A 23,277-nucleotide genomic window follows, 5' to 3' on the forward strand; every position below is an offset into this window, starting at 1 on the left:
GCGGTGACCGACATCATCTTTTCGGAAGTGGGGCATGCCCGAGATCGACTTATTTGCATCAACCCGAGCAAAGTATGTCACCTTAGACCAGAGGGTTCAAAGGACGTAGACACAACGCGTTTTCATGGGAATAGACCTTCAGTCTGGCTTGGGTATTCCCACCTCCGAATTTGATGCCCAGAGTATTGATGCATCTCAATCGTGCGAAAGGCGTGTTCTCGTGACCCCAGGCTTTATGGAAAGTGGATCTAAAGTCTCGAGTCACCGCCGTTCACGGTTCGGAACGTGGAGTCGAATTTTCTGTACTTATCTATCAACGGCCTTTTCTCCTCCACGAGTACAAAACCTGACGATGGAGATTTGGATAAGATGGTTAAATTGGTGCAAAGTTTTGGGGGTCCAGCCTACTAACTCCTCGGGGTCCCAATTAGTGTACTTTTTAGCTGATTTACATTTAAAACCTAATCTAGCAAAACAATCCTAGTTCACAAGTCAATTGTTTCTACACTTTGCAGTACAAAATATAATATATCATATCATAATATAATATAAGTCTTGCCTCTCATGTTTTGGAAAAGAAAAATTTGAACACCATATTTTCAACAAATAATGTTCAAAAATGTAATAAGCTGAGTACAGTTTGTGCCATTAATGTATCTACGAGTAGCGTAAATTGTGCAAATTTATTTGCAGATTTCAGGCGATGCGCCATTTTAATATTACTAGCTGTTTGACCGAGCTTTGCTCGGTATCCGATGAAAATGACATTTTATAGAAATGATTCCTAGCTAGATCGATTTATCGCCCCCGAAACCCCCTCTATACTAAATTTCATAAAAATCGTTGGAGCCGATTCCGAGATTCTAATTATATATATATAAGATTATAATATTTATATTCGGATCGTAGAGTGCACGACTTGACTTTATTAATCGTGTGCCTGTCACAGGGCAGTGTTGTAGATGATAATAAAATTGATACTGTGACTTTCTGACCAATGTACGGTTTTAAAACCGATTCAGAATCCCACAATCTATTAGGTTGGAAATTCTTTTCGAACAGTGAAAATCCAAATACTGATCCCGTATAAAATTAGTTGTTCTAGGTAGCGATAGACGGAAAGAAGCCGGCATCAAACATTTATTTGTATCAGATCGGGGAGTACCAAAAACTGCTTCTAGAACAGCAATTTCCGGATGGGTTAAGTTGATTTTAAAAGAAGCCGGTATCGAGGCAACTCCGGGAAGCGTACGGTCTCCGTTGCCTTTTAAAAATACTATACAAAAGAAGCTTATAAGCCGATTTCTTTTACCAGTAATTCTTAACTAATCTTTTTGAACCCGTTACTAGTTTTGATAAAATTTAAAATATGTACTTTAATGTAATTTTGAACAAATTGTAATTATTAAAACCATGCACAACTTAAAATACTAAGTAAATCATTTAAAAATATAATATAACAAACTCCTGTCTCATAATCATTTTGATTCTTCACATTGGCGTCTTGTTCACCAGGCGACAACAAACAATATCTCAATTTTGTTTAAAGGCCTTGAATAACGGTGATAGGACATAATAGCAGAGTTTTACCTACCAATAAAACTCTTATTATGTCCGGAACCTTATTCAAGGCCTTACAGTAAGGTCTGCCTGGTGCTAAAAAATTGAGACTGCAATGAGGAAGAAAGCGCGCGCGCCTGCCCTGGTGAACACCGGAAACCGCCATCTTACCGCCATCGTAGCGCCATCTTGGCGCCAAAAAGACCGGAAAGGAACTACAACGATCAATATTATGGCAGGAAACGGAAGACTACCATCTCAATTTTGTTTAAAGGCCTTGAATAAGGTTCCGGACATAATAAGAGTTTTATTGGTAGGTAAAACTCTGCTATTCTTTATGTAACTAAACAATTTGCTACGGCTTATCTAGAAGATTAGCGCTTAGCCGGACATACTTAATCAGAAATAAATGTATGTGATTTCTTGGCCCGATATTACCCAGATCAAATAACGTAAGTGTGGCAATTTCCTAAATAGTACACAATTTATTTTCCTTTGCAGGTCTGTTATGGAAATCTCCAGAATTGTTACGTCAGCTGGACGACCCCAACGGCACGGTTGGCGGCACGCAGAAGGGGGACGTGTATGCATTTGGCATAATTCTCTACGAAATTATCGCTAGGAAAGGTCCCTTTGGACCAACTACTTTAGAACCCAAAGGTAAGTTTTGTAAGTAATATAATATCATAAGTCAAAATGTCTTCTTTTTCTTTTAGCGTAAGCTCCCCGTTTAGGAGTAACCAGCGTCAGAGTGAAAGTGCAATAATGTACATAACAGTAAACTGATTGCCGTTCAATGCAGCTAGGCACGAGTGATGAGTGATGACTTTATGTGATCATGCAAATACAAAAATGTGCAGTCAAAATATCTGTAGCTCTGATTTACTGGCGTAGGTCGTAGACTATAACCCCCTTACTAATAAACGCTGTATAAGCTTTGAATAGTTATACAGTGTTTTGTCTTCTTCAATCCAATTAAAAATGTCACTTGTGTGACAGGAACACTGTATAACTGTTCAAAGCTTATACAACGTTTATTTTAGTAAGGGGGTAAATATTTAACTACTTATATGAATTCTAAATAGTTTTTGTTCACACTTCAACACCTTTAACTGCAGCGCCCCAGCCCACATTCATTGTCAAGCATTGTCGCACTGTATGTGTTTTTACTTTTTATATGTGTTGTTATTATCACGCGTTGCGAAAGGGGGCTAGATGGATAAATTTAAAAACAAAAGTTTTAACGACACTTTTTGCTATAGTTGAAAGCCGTGCGGCGTGCGCGTGTTTCTCTGTCTGTCTCTCTCTCTCTCATAAAAAGCAACTTCCTTACATCCGGGTGTCCCTTGACACCTCTCAAGTTTTTGTAACTGTTTTTGTGCACAATCTATACTAATATTATAGAGCGGAAGAGTTTGTTTGTTTGTTTGTTTGAACGCGCTAATCTCAGGAACTACTAGTCCGATTGAAAAATTCTTTCAGTGTTAGAAGCCCATTAATTGAGGAAGGCTATAGGTTATATATTATCACGCTTAGATTAATAGGGGCGAAGAAATAGAGGAAAATGTGGATAAAACGGGGGAAATTATTTGAAATTGCTTATTATCTTAAGAACTACTGCAGCAATTTTTATGTTATTTCGCACACATGAAGAATAGACCACTAGAAGGGAAATAGGCAATTTTTTGCAGAAAAATGTACGGTTTTTGTGAAATTCCTAAATACGCGGGCGAAGGGCGTGGAACATCTAGTAAATTATATTAATTCATTATTCGTATCGCAGAAATAGTAGAGCGCGTCAAGAGATGTCGGGCGGGGGCGGAGCCGTTCCGGCCGGACACGGGGGCGCTGGCGACGGACGAGCCGGTGCTGGCGATCCTGCGCGACTGCTGGGCGGAGGATCCCGCCGCCCGCCCAGACTTTCCCACTATACGCGCTAGACTCAAGAAGATCAAGTCGGGCAAGTGAGTTACATTCTTCTTTTTTTTCATTTTTAAGATGTGAAGAAGTCCAATTAAACAATATTTACTTTCTTTACTAAGATTGACCCAAAGCATATGCATATGCAGGTTTAAAAGCACCTCTATAACACCATATTGTACCTTATTTCAGCAAATAAATGATTTTGATTCGAAAAGTAATTTATCGTAATGGCAAAATAATCCTACTACGTCGTTAAAATTATTAAACTTCACTGAAACTTCTATGGATATCAGACAGTGTTTTATAACACTCTTATTTGCTTTATCTAGCTCTGAGGCACGTAATAATATTTTTCTTTCCATGTAAATGTAATTTCACTAGGATGAAAGTGTAACAGCATGATAGCTATCCATACTGTGTCTATCTTTCTGTCTGTCTGGCTGTTACCACTTTAGGCCCGAACCATTGAACCGATTTTGCTAAAATTTGGTATAGAGATACTTTCAGTCCCGGGATAGGAGATAGGATACTTTTTATCCCAAAAAAATGTACGGTTTCAGCATGATAAACGAGTTTTGGCGCAACGGAGTTGCGGGCGTCGTCTAGCCAGCGATAAATTGAGAAATTGCCAACTTACAGTTGCAGTGTTTCATCAGAACCTTTACATGTTATCTCCAGGAGACAGATCTAGGACAGAATATGAAATCTCACTTCTTTATAAACAGACTTGCACAAGGCTGCCGTCTTTGTCTGATAAATGCTTGACAAACAAAGTCCTTGTAGTTATGCGCTCCATAAAATAAAAAATATCCACAGCCGAACATATAACCTCCTCCTTTTTGGAAGTCGGTTAAAAGGTCATTATTACTAATTATAAGAAATTAAACCTTTAAAAAAAACTAATTTTATTATACTCATTTTAGGTCGCGAAACATAATGGATCAAATGATGGATATGATGGAGAAGTACGCGAATAATTTGGAGGAACTAGTCAAAGAGAGAACGAGGCTTTTAGACGACGAGAAACAGAAGACGGAAGATTTGCTGCACAGAATGTTACCAAAGTAAGTATCGGATATTATCGTGTCTGAAGTGTCTAAGAAAATTCTACTTTGTGTCCTCGACGTAAGATCTAATATCATTCATCCAGTACGGCTTAATTAATTGTATGTTTTATGTCTTAACATAGAGCTGCTTCACGACTCACCGACGATGTTGCCTGAAACATGTGACTATTAAAATGATTGTGCCTGTACTTGTTCGTTAAATGATCTTATGGTGGTTAATACGAATTGTCAATAAAATACTGATAGTAAGACCCCGCAGATGTTAAGAGGGTGCATGGTACATGTTGTATATTAGCTAGAATTAAGCGAAATAAGGCTGGGACTATAACCGAGATACGGAAAACCAGGAAATTACAAAGCACTGAATATAAAACTCTGGTCTTTTACAACACACTCGTGCGCTGTTATAATGCGTGACATTTGTTCGTTTTTCAACTATATTAACCTAGAGTTCTGTGTTCGGCGCTCTGAATTTTCTCTGGCATACATTTTAAATCATGTAGCCCCAGTCTGTGTCGATGTTACTAATATTTCGATGTAACAGTTTGTTCCCAATGTAAATGTAAGCACTGTCGAGGAAGACGCAAATACAACAAGCGGCATCTGGCTGACTGCAGTGGTGTGCGCTGGTTTACATTTAGTCCAGTCTTGTCGGTCAGATTCACTCTATATTACGGGTTTATTCAAAAGAAGTTCGACTCGGATTCGAAAACTTATCGCTCGGTTATTGAAAAGTTGTCGACTTGAGTTTATTGATTGCCGCTCATGTCAAAAGTTGTCGAATCCGAGTCGAATAATAATTATGATTCAGGCCCCTGATCAGGCATTTTTTTTTATTTCATCATCTTCATATACCACCAATAATAATCAATATTTTTGTTGAAAATGGCAAATATTTTAGTTGAAAAGTAAATTTAATTGTAGCATCGATGAATAATTTTTTATGATAATTAATTTTGTACAAATACTTAAAACTACTAATGCTACATGTTTGAAAACAAAAAAATAAATCCTATCACAGACTATTTAAAATTGTTTTGTATTTAAAATATTTTGTTAGGTAAAGTAGGCCCGGTTTTAGGAAATATTGCGGGGGAGAGTACAAGTATGAGTGATCCATAGACGTGGACTCGATGTAAAACAGTGGTACATGTATCAAAAAGGAGGAATGTTATTGTATTCACTTTGTTGTACTTGTGTTCTTTTCCAGATGTGGGGGTTGAATCCATTATAGTCGTGATGTTATGAGGTAATTAACTCTCTATTGGTGATCGTAGTATAACGTCGCTGTAGGCGCCGGCGCAGCGCCGGCACGGTGTGAGTCTAACAGTAGCGCTTGCTTGGGGAATGTGATCTAACTCGGCGCGTTGGTGGTGTTGGACTGTTTGTGGCTTACACGCGGTTTGATTTTTTTGTCCTCTCGGTTTGAGCATGTCGATCGTAGACGTCACCTAATACTTTTTTTACAGGTTTAATTTTTCCTTTATAATAGAGTAAGTAATGGCAATAGTGAGTTTGCCATTTTAAGCTTTTATAAAAGTTACTTCACTTTAGTAGATAGATAGCATGGTAGTGTAGATAACTACTATTATAGATTAGATTTTTTATATTTTTATCCCTTTGCCTATTTACCGCTACCGGTGGCAACGATATACGTGCTTCGGTCACAGTAGACTATTGTAACATTCAGTACTAGACCACCTGATCGCATTTTTCACACTTACGACTTGTAAATTCAGGGAATGATGGGGCAAACATGATGCCTAATAATTAGTCAACAAGACAAGACGTCGACAAGAGCAAGCAACCTTTGAATTAGCCAGCATAGTTTTTTTAGAGCATAAATCGCGATTTGGTTCTGAAAATGAGGCATCCCATTCTGACCTATCATCCCCTTGCTGTGACCGAACAAAGCCTGTAGCTAAAACGTTTTCTTTATCGCTTTTTTATAGAATGTTACATGGAATTGAAATTAGCCGAGTCTAACGTCAACGTCACATTATCGAACGCTTATGTCACTTCCGTACATTTTGATCGGTGATTCTAGAAAGAAGCGACAAAAAAAAAGTCTTCGCTAAAGGCTATCGTTGTGTAGCCGGACAAGACTTCGTTACTGATTCGTATGTTGTTGCAGGTCAGTGGCGCATCGGTTGACGACGGGCGAGGGGGTGGAGCCCGAGTCGTTTGATTCAGTCACAATCTACTTCAGCGACATCGTGGGCTTCACCGCTATGTCGGCCGAGAGCACGCCTCTGCAGGTCGTCAACTTCCTCAACGACCTGTACACGGTCTTCGACCGCATCATCAGAGGCTACGACGTGTATAAAGTGGAGACGATAGGCGACGCTTATATGGTGGTACGTATAACGTTTTCTTACCGGACTATGGACCATGGAGAAACAAAAAGGATCGGTCTGGCACGTATACAATATACATAGTACATGCAACTTGCACGATTTCAGTACGATATAATAGCACATTAGAACTACATCCGAGCTAGTTACGGAGGCGAGCAGTAATTTGTCCGCCACCTACCTATTATATTATTTGTTAGTACAGATTTCTATGTGGTCGGAACCTGTTCGACTGAAACTGTTACAATATCACATGGTTAAACCGTAATTCCAGGTGTCGGGGCTACCGATTAGGAATAAAGACAGGCACGTCGGTGAGATCGCGTCGATGGCGTTGGAGCTGCTCAACGCGGTCCGGACACACAAGATAGCGCACCGACCCAACGAAACACTCAAACTGAGAATCGGTATACATACAGGTAATGCACGAGTGCTATAATAATATTTATATGCAAACATGATTGTTCGAAAAAAAACAGTGTTTGTTACTCGTTTACGCATCTAATGCTAATTTTGGCATTTGCAATGTTACTTATAACCAACAGAGAAATTTATAGACAGATCGCAGATCAAGCATAGCCGGCAAACGCAAGCCTTATAATACAGCTGCTTAAAAACTCATTTATTTTTGCGTTCATGAAAAAAAGTGTTGATAAAAAAATAATAACACATCACTGTATTATGTTATCTACTTTTGCGAGAAGAGTTCATTTATCATTAATTACGAAATTTTAGGTGCAGTAGTAGCGGGCGTGGTGGGACTAACCATGCCGCGGTACTGCCTCTTCGGTGACACCGTCAACACGGCGTCACGCATGGAGTCCAACGGCGAACCGCTCCGGATACACATCTCGCCGAGCTGCAAGCAGGCGCTGGACAAAATCGGCGGTTACATCGTGGAGCCACGAGGCACTATACCCATTAAGGGTAAAGGGGTGGTGTGTATTGTGTTTTGTTATACGTTAATGTTAGAGCGAGGTGCAATATGAAGCATTTTCGTTTGACTTGTGAGATAAATCTGTTACCTGATTTAATTAAATCAATGCTTTCAAATTGGATATTTTCTCTATCACTAGTGTAGCATAGATTTAAAAATGCGTTCAACATGTGCGATCGTCTATTTTTTTCGGAGTCCGTGAAATGTGCATCTTATGCCCGTTTTCACCAACCGTTATTAACGCTAAGTATCACCTAGCATTTTTTTTTTTTTTTATGAAATAAGGGGGCAAACGAGCAAACGGGTCACCTGATGGAAAGCAACTTCCGTCGCCCATGGACACTCGCAGCATCAGAAGAGCTGCATGTGCGTTGCCGGCCTTTTAAGAGGGAATAGGGTAATAGGGGAGGGTAGGGAAGGGAAGGGAATAGGGTAGGGGATAGGGCCTCCGGTAAACTCACTCACTCGGCGAAACACAGCGCAAGCGCTGTTTCACGCCGGTTTTCTGTGAGAACGTGGTATTTATCCGGTCGAGCCGGCCCATTCGTGCCGAAGCATGGCTCTCCCACGTATAATTACGTAGCATTCTTTTAGGGACATATATTTCTTAACACAAACACGTTTTTGAAAACCCTTATGTTTTGCCAATGTTCTAAGGCCCTAAGGAGTAAGGACGTAGGTGACACATACAATAATTAATTCTTGAAAGACAGGTACACTTTATGGCCGCTAGGGGACACTTTACGATAGGAGGTGGTTGGTGAAAACGGGCATTAGTTTTTTTAACTTGCTTTCGAGAAAGTAAATTCATAATTTGTAAAAATAGCATTGCATTAATTTATCGAATGCGCACTGGCTGTAAAAATAAAATGTAAATATATAGAACCGTATTTCTGTTGCAGCTACAAACATATTGGTTAGTGGGTGCAACAGAGAAGGCGATACAGAAGCGACCGGTAGAGGGGGAGGAGCGACCTCTGTTTTGTCGACCGCGAAGGAGCCCGCGGCTAACCGACTCCCGACATCCTTCCATTACAGGTACACAAACTCAAGCTAAAACTCTATTGTCTGCATGGGGAATACTTTTTCCGCTTGTACTTAAAGTCTGTACAGAATGAAAATAGATAAAAGTTATAAGGCGCTGCGGCGCTATAGTAAAATAGTTGATTGTATTTTTTTAAGTAGGAAAGTTGCTATAGAAAATATTTCTATATTTAGGATCGTACTAATTCTGCAGTCTCGAAATAGAATAAGTTTGAGTTTATTGTTTACTAATCTGTATTTAGTTACTCACGTGCAACAATCGAGACTACTCCATCTCATAACTGAGTAAGAAAGCATTGATGAACAGCCGTTATTTCTACAATTTTTTCCACTTAAATAATAACTAATACATGATATAAAATTGTGTATAATGATTGTATTTCAGAGTTGAAATCGGAGGGTCGGTCGGGCAGCGGCGGCGTGCGACAGCGGCTACACAGCGGCGCGTCGCTGCCCGCGCACCCCAACATGGCGCTCTGCGCTGCGCCGCTCAAAAACGTTATACCCAGGTAATAATTTTTCGCTTGTATACAAACTTACGTACTAATTACCTTTTTATATAATTATGTCATTTGCTCGGGCTATGCTAAGCACAGTCGATAAGATCACGATTTAGTCTGGACACAAACGTGCTCATTTTGATATTCTGTAGTATTTTTTTAATATTTTGACTCAACCTGACAAAAATAGCGTAGGTGCGTTTGGGTCAATTTTTAAAATATTGTTCTTCTGTGTTTATAGGCACACGCTACGGTCTATCGCGTCTGTGACGGCGTGCGATGGCGGCGGCGAATGCGGCGGGTGCTCGCTGCGGGCGGCGCGCTCGTTGGACGCACTGGCGGGCGCGCGCATGCGCCGACAGCACACCTCGCGCTCGCTCGACGTCGACGTGCCCATCTCCATCGTGTCCGGGCCCATCTTCAACGGGAACGCGCTCTACAACCTCACCGACGACCTGCCGCGGACCGACGAGGACAGTCCGCTCCTGCGCAAGTCGAGCCTCTGCAACAAGTTCGACCGCGGCCGGCGAAAAGCGCCTGAGTCGGAGTACATCGAGTACAAGAAGTGGCACTCGCTCGAGAACGTGGTGGACCAGAAGGGCGATCTCGCCAAGAACACGCGGTTCGCGATCCGCTCGTGGCTGCTGGGGATATTCGGCGCCGGCACGCGCAGCAGCAACGCCTCGCTGCGCCGCGCGCCGCAGTTGCTCGACCGCGAGTCCGCCGTGTGAGCGCCTGCCGCGCCGCCGCGCGCCTACGTGTAAACTGAACGATCTTATATTTTAAATGTATATTAGATTATGTATATGTATATGAAATGCCGCTGTAAATACTTTAAATGTAAGTAAAACGATGTTACCGTAAATTGTGAAATAAGAGTTTAATGTTATTAAATAATTTCTATTGAACGGAGTCTCTTAATAATACTGACGTAGATCACTTCGATTAACTAAGTCGTTTGACGTAAACACAGCTCAGTCTCTTGCATAAATAAGTACGAGAAAGTGCCCTCTCGGCGTCCCTCAACGTGCACCAGAAATAGACTAATTCAAGGCCCCCGTCGCGGCGAGGGGCTGGCCCACTCGCCGCTATGTTCGTGGCAGAAAGGATACCGGCCTCTAGAGGGATGCCGAGGGGAGTGGCGGATATAGACTAGGGCCGAGCGTCAGCCAGCAGGGGCTGCGCGGCGGGGTCGCGGGGCGCCCGAGGCGGCACCACCAGACAGACGGCTGATGTGTGCTCGATGACGGGGCACGACACGCTCGTGTGCTCCAGCAGGCTCGGCGCCTCCAGCAGGTTGCCCGACGTGCGACCCTCGATTACCTGCTGTTGGAAAAATTAAATGAGATGGTTATCGTGCATCGTGCTGCCCGGCTGTGGCAGTTTATAGCACATGACGTTATACGGAAAACCTTTGTACAGGCATCTTATATTTTTTTTTCTGTCTAACACGCGGAGATAATTCATAGCATAAAATAGTATGCATGTATTTAATACGTCTTATAAAATGACTTACTTCCATGTATTCATCGCTTCGGTGGTGAAAAACGCTATCCACGTGCGATTCTAGATGGTTTCCCGTAGCAAACCGTAGTTTCTTTGGAGATTCTAAACTGCAACATCTGTAAAAGGAGTAAGTAGTTAAAAGTTGGCTGTAGGTTTTCCGAACAACATTCAAAAATCATTTATTCTTGTTTATCAAGCTTCTTCAAACATATCACATTGTATGTTTGAAGAAGCTTGATAAACAAGGACAAAACATTGTATGCCTATAATGTCTTAAAACGGTGTGATTGTATGATGTCATTTTTGTCATGCATAATATCGCCAGCCCTAGCGGCTGCACTCAGAAATTTTTATTAATTGCTTAATTTTATTTTAACGACGATTTTGACTTATAATTTAATATATTTTCTGACAAACTATTGATTGAATTAGAGTTAAACAATTATTTAAATGTTTCCGAGTGCGGCAGAATGTCATACAAACCTGTGCAAAGCGCTGCCCTCGAGCCGCGACCTCGTCTTGAGTGAGGTGCGGTGCCTTGCGCCGATGGGGGCGGGGCGGGGCGCGCGCGCGGGCCTCTGCTCCCCCCGCACCCAGTACGTCAGCTGGTCGTGCTTGCCCTTCATAGAGACGAGGCCGCGCTCCTCCACTATGTAGCCGCCGATCTCGTCTAGTAACGCCTTGCACGCCGCGCTGCAGTGGATCTTGAGAGCTGGAGATTTTTTTACGTTTTATGTTTTCAATACCTTACTCCCGACAGAATCAGAATCGAATCAAAAATCGAATCAGCTCAATCCTAAAGCTTTTGCTAATTCCGACATAAAATCGTGCTGCGGCTCAATTCACTAATTCGGCACTAATTCGATCTCAACGGCTTTTTCGCTCGGACTGACAACTACACTAGCGCCACGATCTTTCTGCGGCTCAATTTGAAACTATTGTAATTTTACTGAAAATAAAAACTGATATAATTTTGATTTACGAGTCTCGTAAATCAAAATTATATCAGTTTCTGGGGTTAGCCATGGCTTTAATTAAGAATTATTCATATTCAGGTCGGATCGCTAAGTTTTCAGTTTAAAATTTTTGGACAGGCTACTTGACCTCATTTTTTTCTTCATGCTAATCGCTTCATAATCATTCATTATTACAAAAAAACTAATATTTTAATATTTTACACAGTAGAAACCCATAAAAATGTTTATTGAAAAATATGCCTTATAAATGGCGCCGAAAACACTGTCCGCCATAGTGTGACGTCATACGTTTTGCATTTTAAGCTCTATGTTATATAGTTATATAGTATATGCTAAATGTACGCGTCTAATAGTGCCCAAAAATTATAAAATAATTAAATAAGAAATTAGAAATCAATTGTAATGTTGAAAACTTTTGGAGAAAAGTTTTGGCCATTTCGTTTCCCGTCTACAATAAATGGAGATAATTTATAAAACTGATGTTTTATTTGAATTATTCAAGAAAATATATTTTACAAATCTTTCTAGGCTTATTTTTATTATTTATGTAAAAATAAACTTACATATAACGAGCGCGATAAATAAAAGATATTAAATTACGAATAGAATGACGTCACATCCAATTCGGAAGTACCGCAAAAGCGTTTTCGCAGTACAAATCCTATTTTCATAAAATCATATTTTCAAATCGACTTTATATATCAATCATAAGCTTTTATTTGATGATAAGGGTGAAATACGGTTTCCTTAGACCAAGTTCTACTAGAAATATGTATTTGTTCAATGAAATTGAATATAGGTCAAGTAGCCTTTGGTTGGTTAGTGATAAGATCAACTTCATGGAAATAAACTTTTAGGTACTTATAAGATCACTAGTATGACAAAAGTTACGTACGCATTCCTGTAGATTCTAGTCGACTCGCCGTATTCACCGTGTCGCCGAACAAGCAGTACCTCGGCATCTTGAGCCCTACCACTCCGGCACATACGGGACCTTCAAATGTCAATGTAAAATATTAAAGTTATTTGGTACCCATATCTTAAAAAATTTAAACAATTTTAACCCAAATTTATGTTTTTGTAGCAAGTAGCAACGTCACTACTCACTAGTGTTTTTCCTAACCTAACCCAACCAAAAATTAACTGTACGGGTCAACGCCCGTACCTACAGCACGTGTTACCACTTACCTTATTATCTAGATAATATGTAACTTAGGCAATAATTCAACCCTACATTTTGTATCATTTTCGAAGTATATTAAAAAACAAAGTTAGTTCACAACGTGACATCCTACCGAGCGCGTGGCTTGATCTTTTAACTCATGTCTCATACCCTATTTAGTTATAATCAGATCTATGAGTTGAATCAATACGGGAATATTTTTGATCTCTATCCGAACGGTGAACACTGTACACTAGTATGTATATAATAATAATAATAATAATTAAAATACACTAGTATCTACCGACAACAGCAACAGATTTACCAACTGTATCCGCGGTAGTTAACGTACCCGAGTGTATGCCGATCCGCAGCAGCAGGCGGTGGTCGGGGCGGTGCCGCACGCGGAACGTGCGCGTCGCCGCCAGCAGCGCCAGCGCCATCGACGCGATCTCGCCCGCGTGCATCATGCCGTTGCGGATCGGGAGACCGGATACCTTGTGAAAGTTTCATTAGGTATAATAATCATTAATCATAAACTACTATGAATAAACGGCCTACTTATATAAAATACTAGCTGTCCCGGCAAATGTTGTTTTGCCATATAAATACTTTTTGGTATGAAAAATAGATGTTGGCCGATTCTCAGACCTACTCAATATGCTCACAAAATTTTATGAGAATCCGTTCAAGGTCGGTCGAGGTCAAGCCGTTTCGGAGGAGTATGGCAACGAAAACTGTGACACGAGAATTTTATATATTAGATGTAAGGGGAGCGCCCTATGAGAGATTAATGAAGTAAAAGTATAATCGGACTTCATTTATTGTGTTAAGATTTAGTGTTCACTATACAGGTAAATATAGGTGCCGGCAGGGCGACAAGCCCTTACGGAATCTTATTACCTATAGATTTAAGTAACTAAAGACTATAGGGGCACCTGTCACGTATATGTCAATGATTCACACACACAACATAATTATTGCGTATGTGCATAACTGCATTACTGCACGTTACAAATACATAATATGACATTTATATTATTTTTTGGATGTCGCAATAGACACACGTTCCACTAAGGCCCTTATCACTAGCAGTTGCCGAGCGGCTTTCGCGGACACGCCGCGGCTGCGTACCGATGACGTCGCGGACACGTGACGGATACGCAACGTTTGCACGTTTTCGCACCGCATGCGCCGCGGGTTTGTTACATAATAATATCGGCGTAACTATCTACATATTACAATTGTTACACAATAATCAATATAATTTTCCTTGTTGTTTGGTTTGGCGTACAATTTTAAAATACTTAAATAAAAAACTTACCACCATGTAAGCGTCGCCTATTGTCTCCACTTTGTAAACATCGAAATTTTCTAATATGGAGTCAAAACAGGTGTAGAGGTCGTTGAGGAAATCTACAACCTGAAACAATATTTAACATTGTCACCATTGTTATATGTCTAATAAGAGTATTATTAGTCGAACGCAATTTCAACAAATTGGTTGAGAAGAAACGAAGCAAGAAATGAGTATACTAAGTGAAGAGCTCTCTCATTGGCCGTAACCCGTAACGTAAATGCGTACATTGCGTATTGTTATTTGGAGTGCCGGTTTTAGCACTACCAGCGACCTGGGCGAGATTTCTTCGGCACCCAGGGTGCAAAAGGCGGCGCCCCTTTTGTTTGCGTTCGGCCGCCGGCGCTCCAATTTATCCGGCGCCTGGGCGGTCGCCCTCCCCTAACGCCGCTACTGGTGGTAACTGGTATAATTGGTATTGTTGGCGTATTTGGTCAATTTTAATTTTCTTACAAGTTTTTATTTGCATTGAATGAATGAATGATAAAAATTGTTTCCTGCTTACCTGCAGCGGCGTGCTCTCGGCGGACATGGCGGTGAAGCCGACGATGTCGCTGAAGTAGATGGTGACGGAGTCGTAGCTCTCGGGCAGCACGCGCCGCCCGCGCTTCAGCTGCTCCGCCACCGGCACCGGCAGCATCTCCTCCAGCAGCGCCTCTGTTACACAATTTCATCTATATCAGTATACTAACATGGAGGTATAATAAATAACCACGTGACCGTATTTGGCGCCCAACGTGGAGCGCTATTTCCATAAATCAAACCAAACGTTTTATGGCCAAGCATAATAGTTTGTTTTGGGAATTGGTAGTTACTAATCGACTTAAAACAAAAATAAAGATACATGTTCTGACCTGTTTTCTTTTTCTCCTCTTGCAATTGGTCAGTCCTCTCATCGACGAGGGCTTCCAAGTTGTTAGCGTACTTCTCCATCATAGCTATCATATTGTCAAAAATATTTGGTTTCCTGAAATAGAAAATAATAAGTAACTGAATACTATTTTTAATGTGCCTTTCAATTTAAGTGCATTTCCTATGTAAATCGAGGGCTAAGGCTATGTTCTTCGGCAGTAATTTCCAAAGACGCAAGACTCGACGAGGGTCTACGTAGGGCCAGACAAAAAAATGGGGGTCTACAATCGTAAGATTTAAATAAAATTAATTAATTTGGTTGAAGTGAAGAACTAAATACTTATTAGCTTTAATTTCTCTTATCGGAAAGCATAAGCAGATAATTTTGTTAAGAAGCAAAGCAACTGTTACTTAAAATAATAGTAAGTTCCACCGAATCCACCTAAAATTTGAAAGTGGTCTACAAAACCTCGTTCTACAGGATACTGCCTCGGCCCAAGATTTACCCTATACCCTATAGCAGGGGTCACCAATTAGTTTCGCTCGGGGTCCGTTTTAAGACATGAAATCGCTCCACACATTTTATAAAAAAAAAATAAACAAAGGTAATTACAGAAATTACAAAGGTATTTTTTTAGACATTTTTGTAGCTAATTATCACTCTAAAATTTGGAGTGAAATATTGGTGCATGCTCTATAGCTGATATTGACATTAAATCCTAGAGATGTTGAAGTCCTAAGATGAACGAAGATCATCTTCGAGCATGCTTGGTCCGCACACAATGGGTCGGCGGTCCGGATGCGGACCGCGGTTCGCCATTTGGTGACCCCTGCCCTATCCTACTATAATATTATAAAGGCGAAAGTTTGTTTGAATGTATGGATGTGTGGATGTATGGATGTACTAGATGTCCCGCGCGGCTTCGCCCGCGTAAATTAGGAATTTTACGGAAACCGTACAATACTTTCCCATAAAAAATAGCTTATGTCCCTACTCCCTTCACTTGGTCTACTCTATATTTGTGTCAAATATTGCCATAAAAATTGCTCCAGTAGTTCGTAATTTCTAATATTTCCCCGTTTTTTCCACATTTTCCTGAGTTTCTTCGGTCGTATTAGTCTTAGCGTGATAATATATAGCCTTACACGATAAATGAGCTATCTAACACTGAAATAAGTTTTTAAATCGGACCTGTAGTTCCTGAGATTAACGCGTTCAAGCAAACATACTTACTCTTCAGGTTTATAATATTAGGTAGGTACTTATAGATTTTTTTAATTATCGCTTGACAAATTACTCGAGCCTCGATCTTAAAGACTATGAAAAGTACCAATAACAGGGTCATTATAGGCTCATAAGTCATAACCATGGGACGATGCATGGTATAATATGGTAGTGATGACTGATGATGAATGTAATTAGCATAGTAGCATATGCTTTCCGTTCTTAAAACAACGCCGAAACTCCCAAACTTGTATCTATAAAGAATCAGGAGTTCTTTCAGCGCCTTCCGAACCACGGTATACCAGGTATACCTCGGTGCAAAATCTTACTTGTTGGTAGCATATGCTTAGAATACTTCTCACGAAACCGAAGTCACCACATGTTTCCCTATAAATTTTGAGGAGTTCCCTCGATTACTTATGGATCCTTCATCAGATCACCACTTTTGTGAATATAATACCAACTTGGGATATTACCCTATTTTGAAAATCGGTTAACAAACGGCGGAGTAATCGTTGAACATAAGAAAACGAACATAACACCTCCCCCATTTTGAAAGTCGGTTAAAATTGTAGCCTATGTGTTATTCTGATGTATATCATAGTTTTTTTCAATTCTTGTCTTTGGGACTCAGCTGATCTCAGACTGGCCGTTTAAACATTGTCTTAGTATCTAAAATTAAATGAAAAAAAAAACAATAATCCATTTTCAATTTGTCAACAGACTTCAACCATAAATAAAAGAGTATAATTCGAATGTATAGGCTTGTCACTCAAAAATCTGTCATTTTTCTAGTAGTAGTGTCGTAGTGTGTGTAACGTTTTATTTGTTAAAAATATATATGATAAAAGCATCATTTTAAAATAATATTAGCTCGATGCACTCCTTCACCATATAAACTATAACTGTGCGAAATTTCATGCACCTACGTTTCCCCATTTTTCGTAAAAAGGGTTACAAAGTTTTTCTCTCGCGTATTAATATAAAGATATAGCTTATACATCAGAATAACACATAGGCTACAATTTTAACCGACTTTCGAAATGGAGGAGGTGGTATGTTCGTTTTCCTGTCTTCAACGTTTACTCCGCCGTTTGTGAACCGATTTTCAATTTTTTTCTTTTGGTGTATAGGTTATCATTCCAATTTTGTACCATATTCATAAAAGTGGTGACCTGATGAAGAGATCCATAAGTAATCGAGGGAACTCCTCAAAATTTATATGGAAATATGTGGTGACTTCGGTTTCGTGAGCAGTATTCTAAGCATATGCTACCAATAAGTAAGATTTTACACTAAGGTATACTATGGTTCGGAAGATTCTGAGAGAACTCCTGACTCTTTATAGATACAAGTTTGGGAGTTTCGACGTTGTTTTATGAGCGGAAAGCATATTATGCTACTATGCAAATTACCTTCATCTTAATCATCATCACTACCATAAGCCGTTATAGAACCATGTATCGTCCCGTTTTGACCCTATTATTGGTACTTTTCATAGTCTTTTATGATAATATATCACTTAAACCGCGGGTAACACCGCGGGGCACAGCTAGTAGTCTATACGACTATATTACTAGTGAGTTGTTACGATCTACGTTTCCTACTAGACATTGTGTTTTGGAACCTCAAATAAATACTTTCAGTACTTACATGCCTTTCCTAAGCGGCCTCAGCTTGGTGCGTATGGCCTTGAAGTCCGGTCGTGCTGTCGGCTCCTCCGCCCAGCACTCCACGCAGCACTCGCGCACGCAGTCAAAGCTCGCCGACAGCGCCTCTAGTGGCGGTCTGTAAACAGTCAAATTTTTAATAATCAACTTCCATAGCCATCAAGCGACAAGCGTGTTGATCATGAAGAAACCAGACAAACAGCTTGTGGCTTATAACTTTTAAAAACTTTAAAAAATTATGATATAACCAACCCAAAAAACCTTCTCTCTTCACACTCACGCCCGTCTTTCATATGCCAGGTAAAAAAGGACGACGCGGAATCATCGCCAAGTTAGCGGGCAGTTATAGGTAGGTAGGTTCTTTTTTTTAAAGGATATCTATTAAGTTATTAAAAAATATGTAACATAATCCCTGCCTTATCTATAATGTAATTATACTAAAAAGTTTCAAGCTTTATTTTAATGTATTACTCGAATACTAGCAGTTTAACGTGTTAATTATAGGTGATTTGGAAGCAACTTCGTAAGTTTTTTCTATCGAGAAAATTGTATGCTATCGTGTTTTTGAGTAACATAGTCACTAGTGTTAGTCCTGAAGTTTGCTGCATCTTAATTTAACATTCAATTTTTCATTAATATTAATATTACAGACGATCATGTAAATCAATTTGACATAATACGCGCCCTTAAAATTATTTTTCTGCGAAAAGTCCTAGTTTAGAAGTATTAGCATTAGCATGAAAACATGCTTAGTAGACTAGCTATACCTACTTACTTAATAACGCTTTATTAAGCTTAAAATTAAATCAACCCAATAAACTTCCTAAAGAATGTCCATTACCATAAAAAGTGTGAATCTCATCACATAACGAAACATTTCCGTGATTGCAAAAAAAAATCGCACGCAAAAGAGTTTCAATTAAAAACACCCGAGTCCCGATCACCGAGCACGATTTATTGCCAATTAACTTTTACAAGAATTCAACGACCATCGACAGCTCCTAATTAAACACCGAGAGGTTTTATTGTGAAAGTGCCGCTCGAGTTTTGTTAGCGGGGAACACTTGGGTAAATTGTTGAAAGTTTTGCTGTATTTAATTAAAGAATGTTGCAACTTGCTGTGTGAAGAAAATAAAAATTTAAGTACAAGTGATTTAACGAGTTTGTTGGTATTTGGCGAGGTAAGTAAGTACATTTAATCTTATTAACATCGCAGTACTAAAAGTTTAAAAGTGAAATAAGCCTTTAGCCTAGCAAATTCAACCCTAAACGTAACTTCTAGGAAAACTCAACTTTACTTCGACATTTAGCAAGCACACAGCATCGAAGGGTTCATACCCGTTAAAGCCCCTTACTACACAATGGCCCACGATGGCAAATTGCAGGCCATCGTGAACTGTATACCACGATCACTTGGTGTTAAACACAATGGCGCATGGCTCATTACTGCAATCCACTGGCCATCGTCCGCCATCATACACCATTAGCCCGGGCGCGCACTAGCGGCCAAGCCGCGGCGGCAAGGCCGCAGCGGGCAGCGGCCATCGAGATAGATACCTTATATGAAACCGCCATAGACGTCGCGCACCTTACTAACCAATGGCGATGGCTTGTAGTGGGACTATTGTGAAGATACCTTTAGACGTAGAAATTACGGTTTTACTACCTAGCTAAGCCATGCTTAACTAACTACTTTTTAGTATCCATCTACATTGCTATATTTAACTCTACAAATCCTCTACTGGTAGGGCTGTAGCTAGAGTCAAATTTGAGGTAGGGCAGGCGGCAGCATTGGCTACAGGTAGGGCGGAAGTAAAAAATATCATAATAATTGATTGATTTTTTTGGGTTTTGGTATTTTTAAGGTGGGGCATTGTGATTTTATTGTAGGGCATTGCCCCCCAATGCCCCCCGGCCCCCTCTAGCTACGGCAGGCACGGCCGTAGGTAGATCCAAATCGCTTAGCCATGCTTAACCTTCTCTATCCTATTCACCACATTGTAGCTTAACCCTGCTCAACCCAAGCATCACAACGGACACGTACCTACCTGTATGGCGCGGGCATGGGGTGCGCTAGACGGCGCAGCAGCGCGGGCGGCGCAGGCGCATCCGGACCAAACGGACCGCGCCGCGCGTGCAGTTCATATAGCAGGAGGGAGAAAGCGAACACGTCCGCTGCCGGCGACCCCGCACGGACCTCGAGAGAGGTAGGAAAGCAGTCCTTGCCCCAGCCCGCTGAACGAAGCAGCTCGGGGGATAGGTAGGATAGACCTGTGGATTAGAGAACACTGCTTAGTTTTATTCTGAAGACGAATGTACGAGAAGTCTTGCTTAGCTCTAGGAGCATTGATTTGCTATGGCTGACATTGCAGTAGGTAAACAATTGTAGCTTTATAAACGCTGAGGTAATTAGGGCAAAGCATGTAGAATTTAAACATCATTTCCCGTACAAAAAGTTACACTGCTTACTACGTATAAGTAGAGTAAAGTGTCTCATCGTGGTCACATCCAATGAGTCAGGTTGTTTTCTAATAATTATTAATATCCACAAAATATATTACCATCTTTATAAAAAAACTCACTATCAATATAAGATCTTAGCGCGACGGGATCGGAGGGTGGGACTTCGCCCTTGCGGAACTCCCGCAGGCCGAAGTCGGCCAACTTGACGACCCAGCGCGCATCCACCAGGCAGTTGGACGGCCGCAGCGCCCCGTGGTACTGCAGCGGTGACTCGTGGATGAAGATCATACCCTACAAGATAAGGCAGCCCCGGATTTATAAATAGGCTCTACATTCCGCGGCTATGGAGCGGCACCGTCCTAGGGGGGCGGCAGATTTCGTACATATTGAGGCGGTGGAAATAAAGTGGAATACACTCATAACAAATATAAATCCGGCAAGTGGGATAAGGCCCTTTAGCCAAAACCTTTTCTTTATCGCTTCTTTATAAAATCGCCGACCAAAATGTATGGAATTGACATAAGCTTTCGATAATATGCAGCTAACGTTCAACTCGTGTAATGTCAATTTCATACATTTTGATTGGCGATTCTATAAAGAGGTGATAAAGAAAACGTCTCGGCTACAGGCTCTGGAATTATAAATAGGCCGTATAGGCCGCGGCCTAGGGGCGGCAGCATTCTAGGGGGCGGCAGATTTCGTACATATTGAGGTAGTGGAAATAAAGTGGCCTACCAGGCTCCACCTTTGTTTTAGCTTCGTGGGCTACACGAATAAAAAATATAAATCCGGCACTGGATATGATGGAGAGGTCTCAAAACACTGGCGTAAAAAGTATTAGGATGTACGCGTATAATTTAGTTGTAACTAGTTGGGTGGATTTGCAGTACTATACTTATATTAAATTCTAATTTAGTAGTAACTAGTAAGTAGATACTATTTATGGTCATAGTCAGCCTCTTCACAGTTGTCTGTTCCATTAAGAAATTAAAGTTTATAAACTTTTAAAAGTGTTTAAAAGTTTATAAACTTTAATTGTAATATAAAAATAATTTTCGTACCCTTTTATTAATTGTGTAATTAATAAAAGGGTACGAAACGGAAACACATGTCTGTGAATTGTGATACAACGATGCGCAAATAGAAAAAAAAATCTATCTGACAGGAATCTACCAAAACTTACCCGAATTATATCTCCGACTAGAGAGGCGATAAACATGTTGTCCAGCTTGATGTCTTCATTTTCTAAAATATCCTGAAAATTATTCAACCTTTTAAAATGCTTAAAGTTCTCAAATCATGTACAAATAAAAATGAAGTATACAAAAACAAGAAGCATCTTTTGGGGCCAAGTTTTAATAGCAGATAGTTTAATAAGGGAAGGAAATGAAAGGTCTTAAAACGTTCTTAAGCCAATCAGTTTTTAGCTCGACGAGACTGCATATTTCAAAGTCAATACTGAATCATCAACAATAATAAGGCAGGCCTAAAGCTACATAATATAGTCCAAATATATAAACTATTATTCAAATCATGACAGTTTAAGTTAGGGACATGGCGGTTTTAGGAAGTTTAGCAGTTAGCTGTAGAATTTTAAATATCCCAATGATCTTTATTAGGCTGCGTTCATACCCAACCCAACTGACTGTTAGCAGCTCACTTAGAACAAGATCAACAGCTCTATAAAATAGCGTAAAAACATAGTTGGTATATAAATATATCAAAATAAATATTCACTTTACGTTTACACCTAGTAAACGAAAAATGAATATTTATTTTATAGAAGTACCATGGACTGCGTAACACTCACTTATTTTCGGTGGCAGACCGTCAGTTTGGTGTGAACGCAGCCCTAGGCTTGTTATTCTAGTCTACTCCTTACGAATTCAGTAGAAGTGTCGTTGGCATGCAAATTTGATCTATGATTTCATTTAACAACGGTATATTATATTAAGTCTGCCCATGTTCTCCTTGCGAGCTGGTAATATTAAATATAATGGTGTTAATAGCGGAAATAATTTGCATAATAAGCAGACATCCGTAGGTCTATGGAACCTACACGTCAACGTCTGTGCCTATTGTACGTTTGGAGACAATCACGAATTAGCATACTGACTAATAAACTATAAGTATTATGCAATAATATCTACGGGGTAATCCGTAATACACTGTAATGCTCATGAGCACCTTAGAACGTTTTATAAGGGACACAGGGAAATATATTATACAGCTAAAGCCAAAATTATTGGTAAAGCAACAAAATCAGACCTTAATAATAAGATGTAAAATGAAATATTAATTACCTAATGTAAATTAACGTAAATGTAAAATGTAAAAATGTAAATGTAAATGTAAAATGTAAATACATATACATTATTTACTTACATACATGTAAGTAAATGTAAAAATGTAACACTTCACCCAATATATCACATTTTTCAACTACCCGCATACTATAGCCAATAAAAGTTTTATAGGACATACATAGACCTATAATGTTTTCCAGAACCATAGATTTACATCGTCCAGAACCTATTGACCATGTAGACGGAAATTGGAATTATAGTGGACACAATAATATTATATTGAAGAAAAAAAAAGAATTAAAATAAAGAACTCTGGGTAAGTACCTGAATAACATTGGTGTTTTCATTTGCCTAGCCAAGACTTCTTTACGATT

At 39.9% G+C, this 23,277-nt stretch overlaps 2 protein-coding genes and 1 long non-coding RNA gene across 6 annotated transcripts in view; 2 read left to right on the top strand and 1 right to left on the bottom strand.

The window, feature by feature from the left end:
- Positions 1-10,293, top strand: part of LOC121731517 (receptor-type guanylate cyclase Gyc76C-like) — a 36,729-nt gene extending 26,436 nt beyond the window's left edge. For all 4 annotated transcript variants that reach the window (XM_042120968.1, XM_042120966.1, XM_042120967.1 and 1 more), the window contains 9 exons: positions 2,062-2,220; positions 3,344-3,524; positions 4,407-4,547; positions 6,685-6,907; positions 7,179-7,323; positions 7,640-7,842; positions 8,744-8,879; positions 9,271-9,394; positions 9,627-10,293. In XM_042120968.1, the coding sequence (XP_041976902.1) occupies positions 2,062-2,220; positions 3,344-3,524; positions 4,407-4,547; positions 6,685-6,907; positions 7,179-7,323; positions 7,640-7,842; positions 8,744-8,879; positions 9,271-9,394; positions 9,627-10,116 (1,802 nt within the window). In that variant the 3' untranslated portion in view covers positions 10,117-10,293. The remainder of the gene's footprint in view (positions 1-2,061; positions 2,221-3,343; positions 3,525-4,406; positions 4,548-6,684; positions 6,908-7,178; positions 7,324-7,639; positions 7,843-8,743; positions 8,880-9,270; positions 9,395-9,626) is intronic.
- LOC121731521 (guanylate cyclase 32E) overlaps positions 10,247-23,277 on the bottom strand; it is a 77,727-nt gene continuing 64,696 nt past the window's right edge. The window contains exons 15-26 of the mRNA XM_042120974.1: positions 21,781-21,852; positions 20,717-20,888; positions 20,183-20,405; positions 18,118-18,252; positions 15,242-15,354; positions 14,893-15,044; positions 14,355-14,453; positions 13,383-13,527; positions 12,764-12,862; positions 11,375-11,603; positions 10,902-11,007; positions 10,247-10,711 (exon numbers count right to left, since the gene is read on the bottom strand). Coding sequence (XP_041976908.1) covers positions 10,538-10,711; positions 10,902-11,007; positions 11,375-11,603; positions 12,764-12,862; positions 13,383-13,527; positions 14,355-14,453; positions 14,893-15,044; positions 15,242-15,354; positions 18,118-18,252; positions 20,183-20,405; positions 20,717-20,888; positions 21,781-21,852 — 1,719 coding nt within the window. The 3' untranslated portion in view covers positions 10,247-10,537. The remainder of the gene's footprint in view (positions 10,712-10,901; positions 11,008-11,374; positions 11,604-12,763; positions 12,863-13,382; positions 13,528-14,354; positions 14,454-14,892; positions 15,045-15,241; positions 15,355-18,117; positions 18,253-20,182; positions 20,406-20,716; positions 20,889-21,780; positions 21,853-23,277) is intronic.
- On the top strand, positions 20,286-23,200 carry LOC121731547. The gene is made up of 2 exons (XR_006036249.1): positions 20,286-20,341; positions 23,104-23,200. It is a non-coding gene; the product is annotated as an uncharacterized LOC121731547 (long non-coding RNA).

This window comes from Aricia agestis, chromosome 11 (assembly GCF_905147365.1).
Source record: "Aricia agestis chromosome 11, ilAriAges1.1, whole genome shotgun sequence".
NCBI lineage: Eukaryota > Metazoa > Arthropoda > Insecta > Lepidoptera > Lycaenidae > Aricia > Aricia agestis.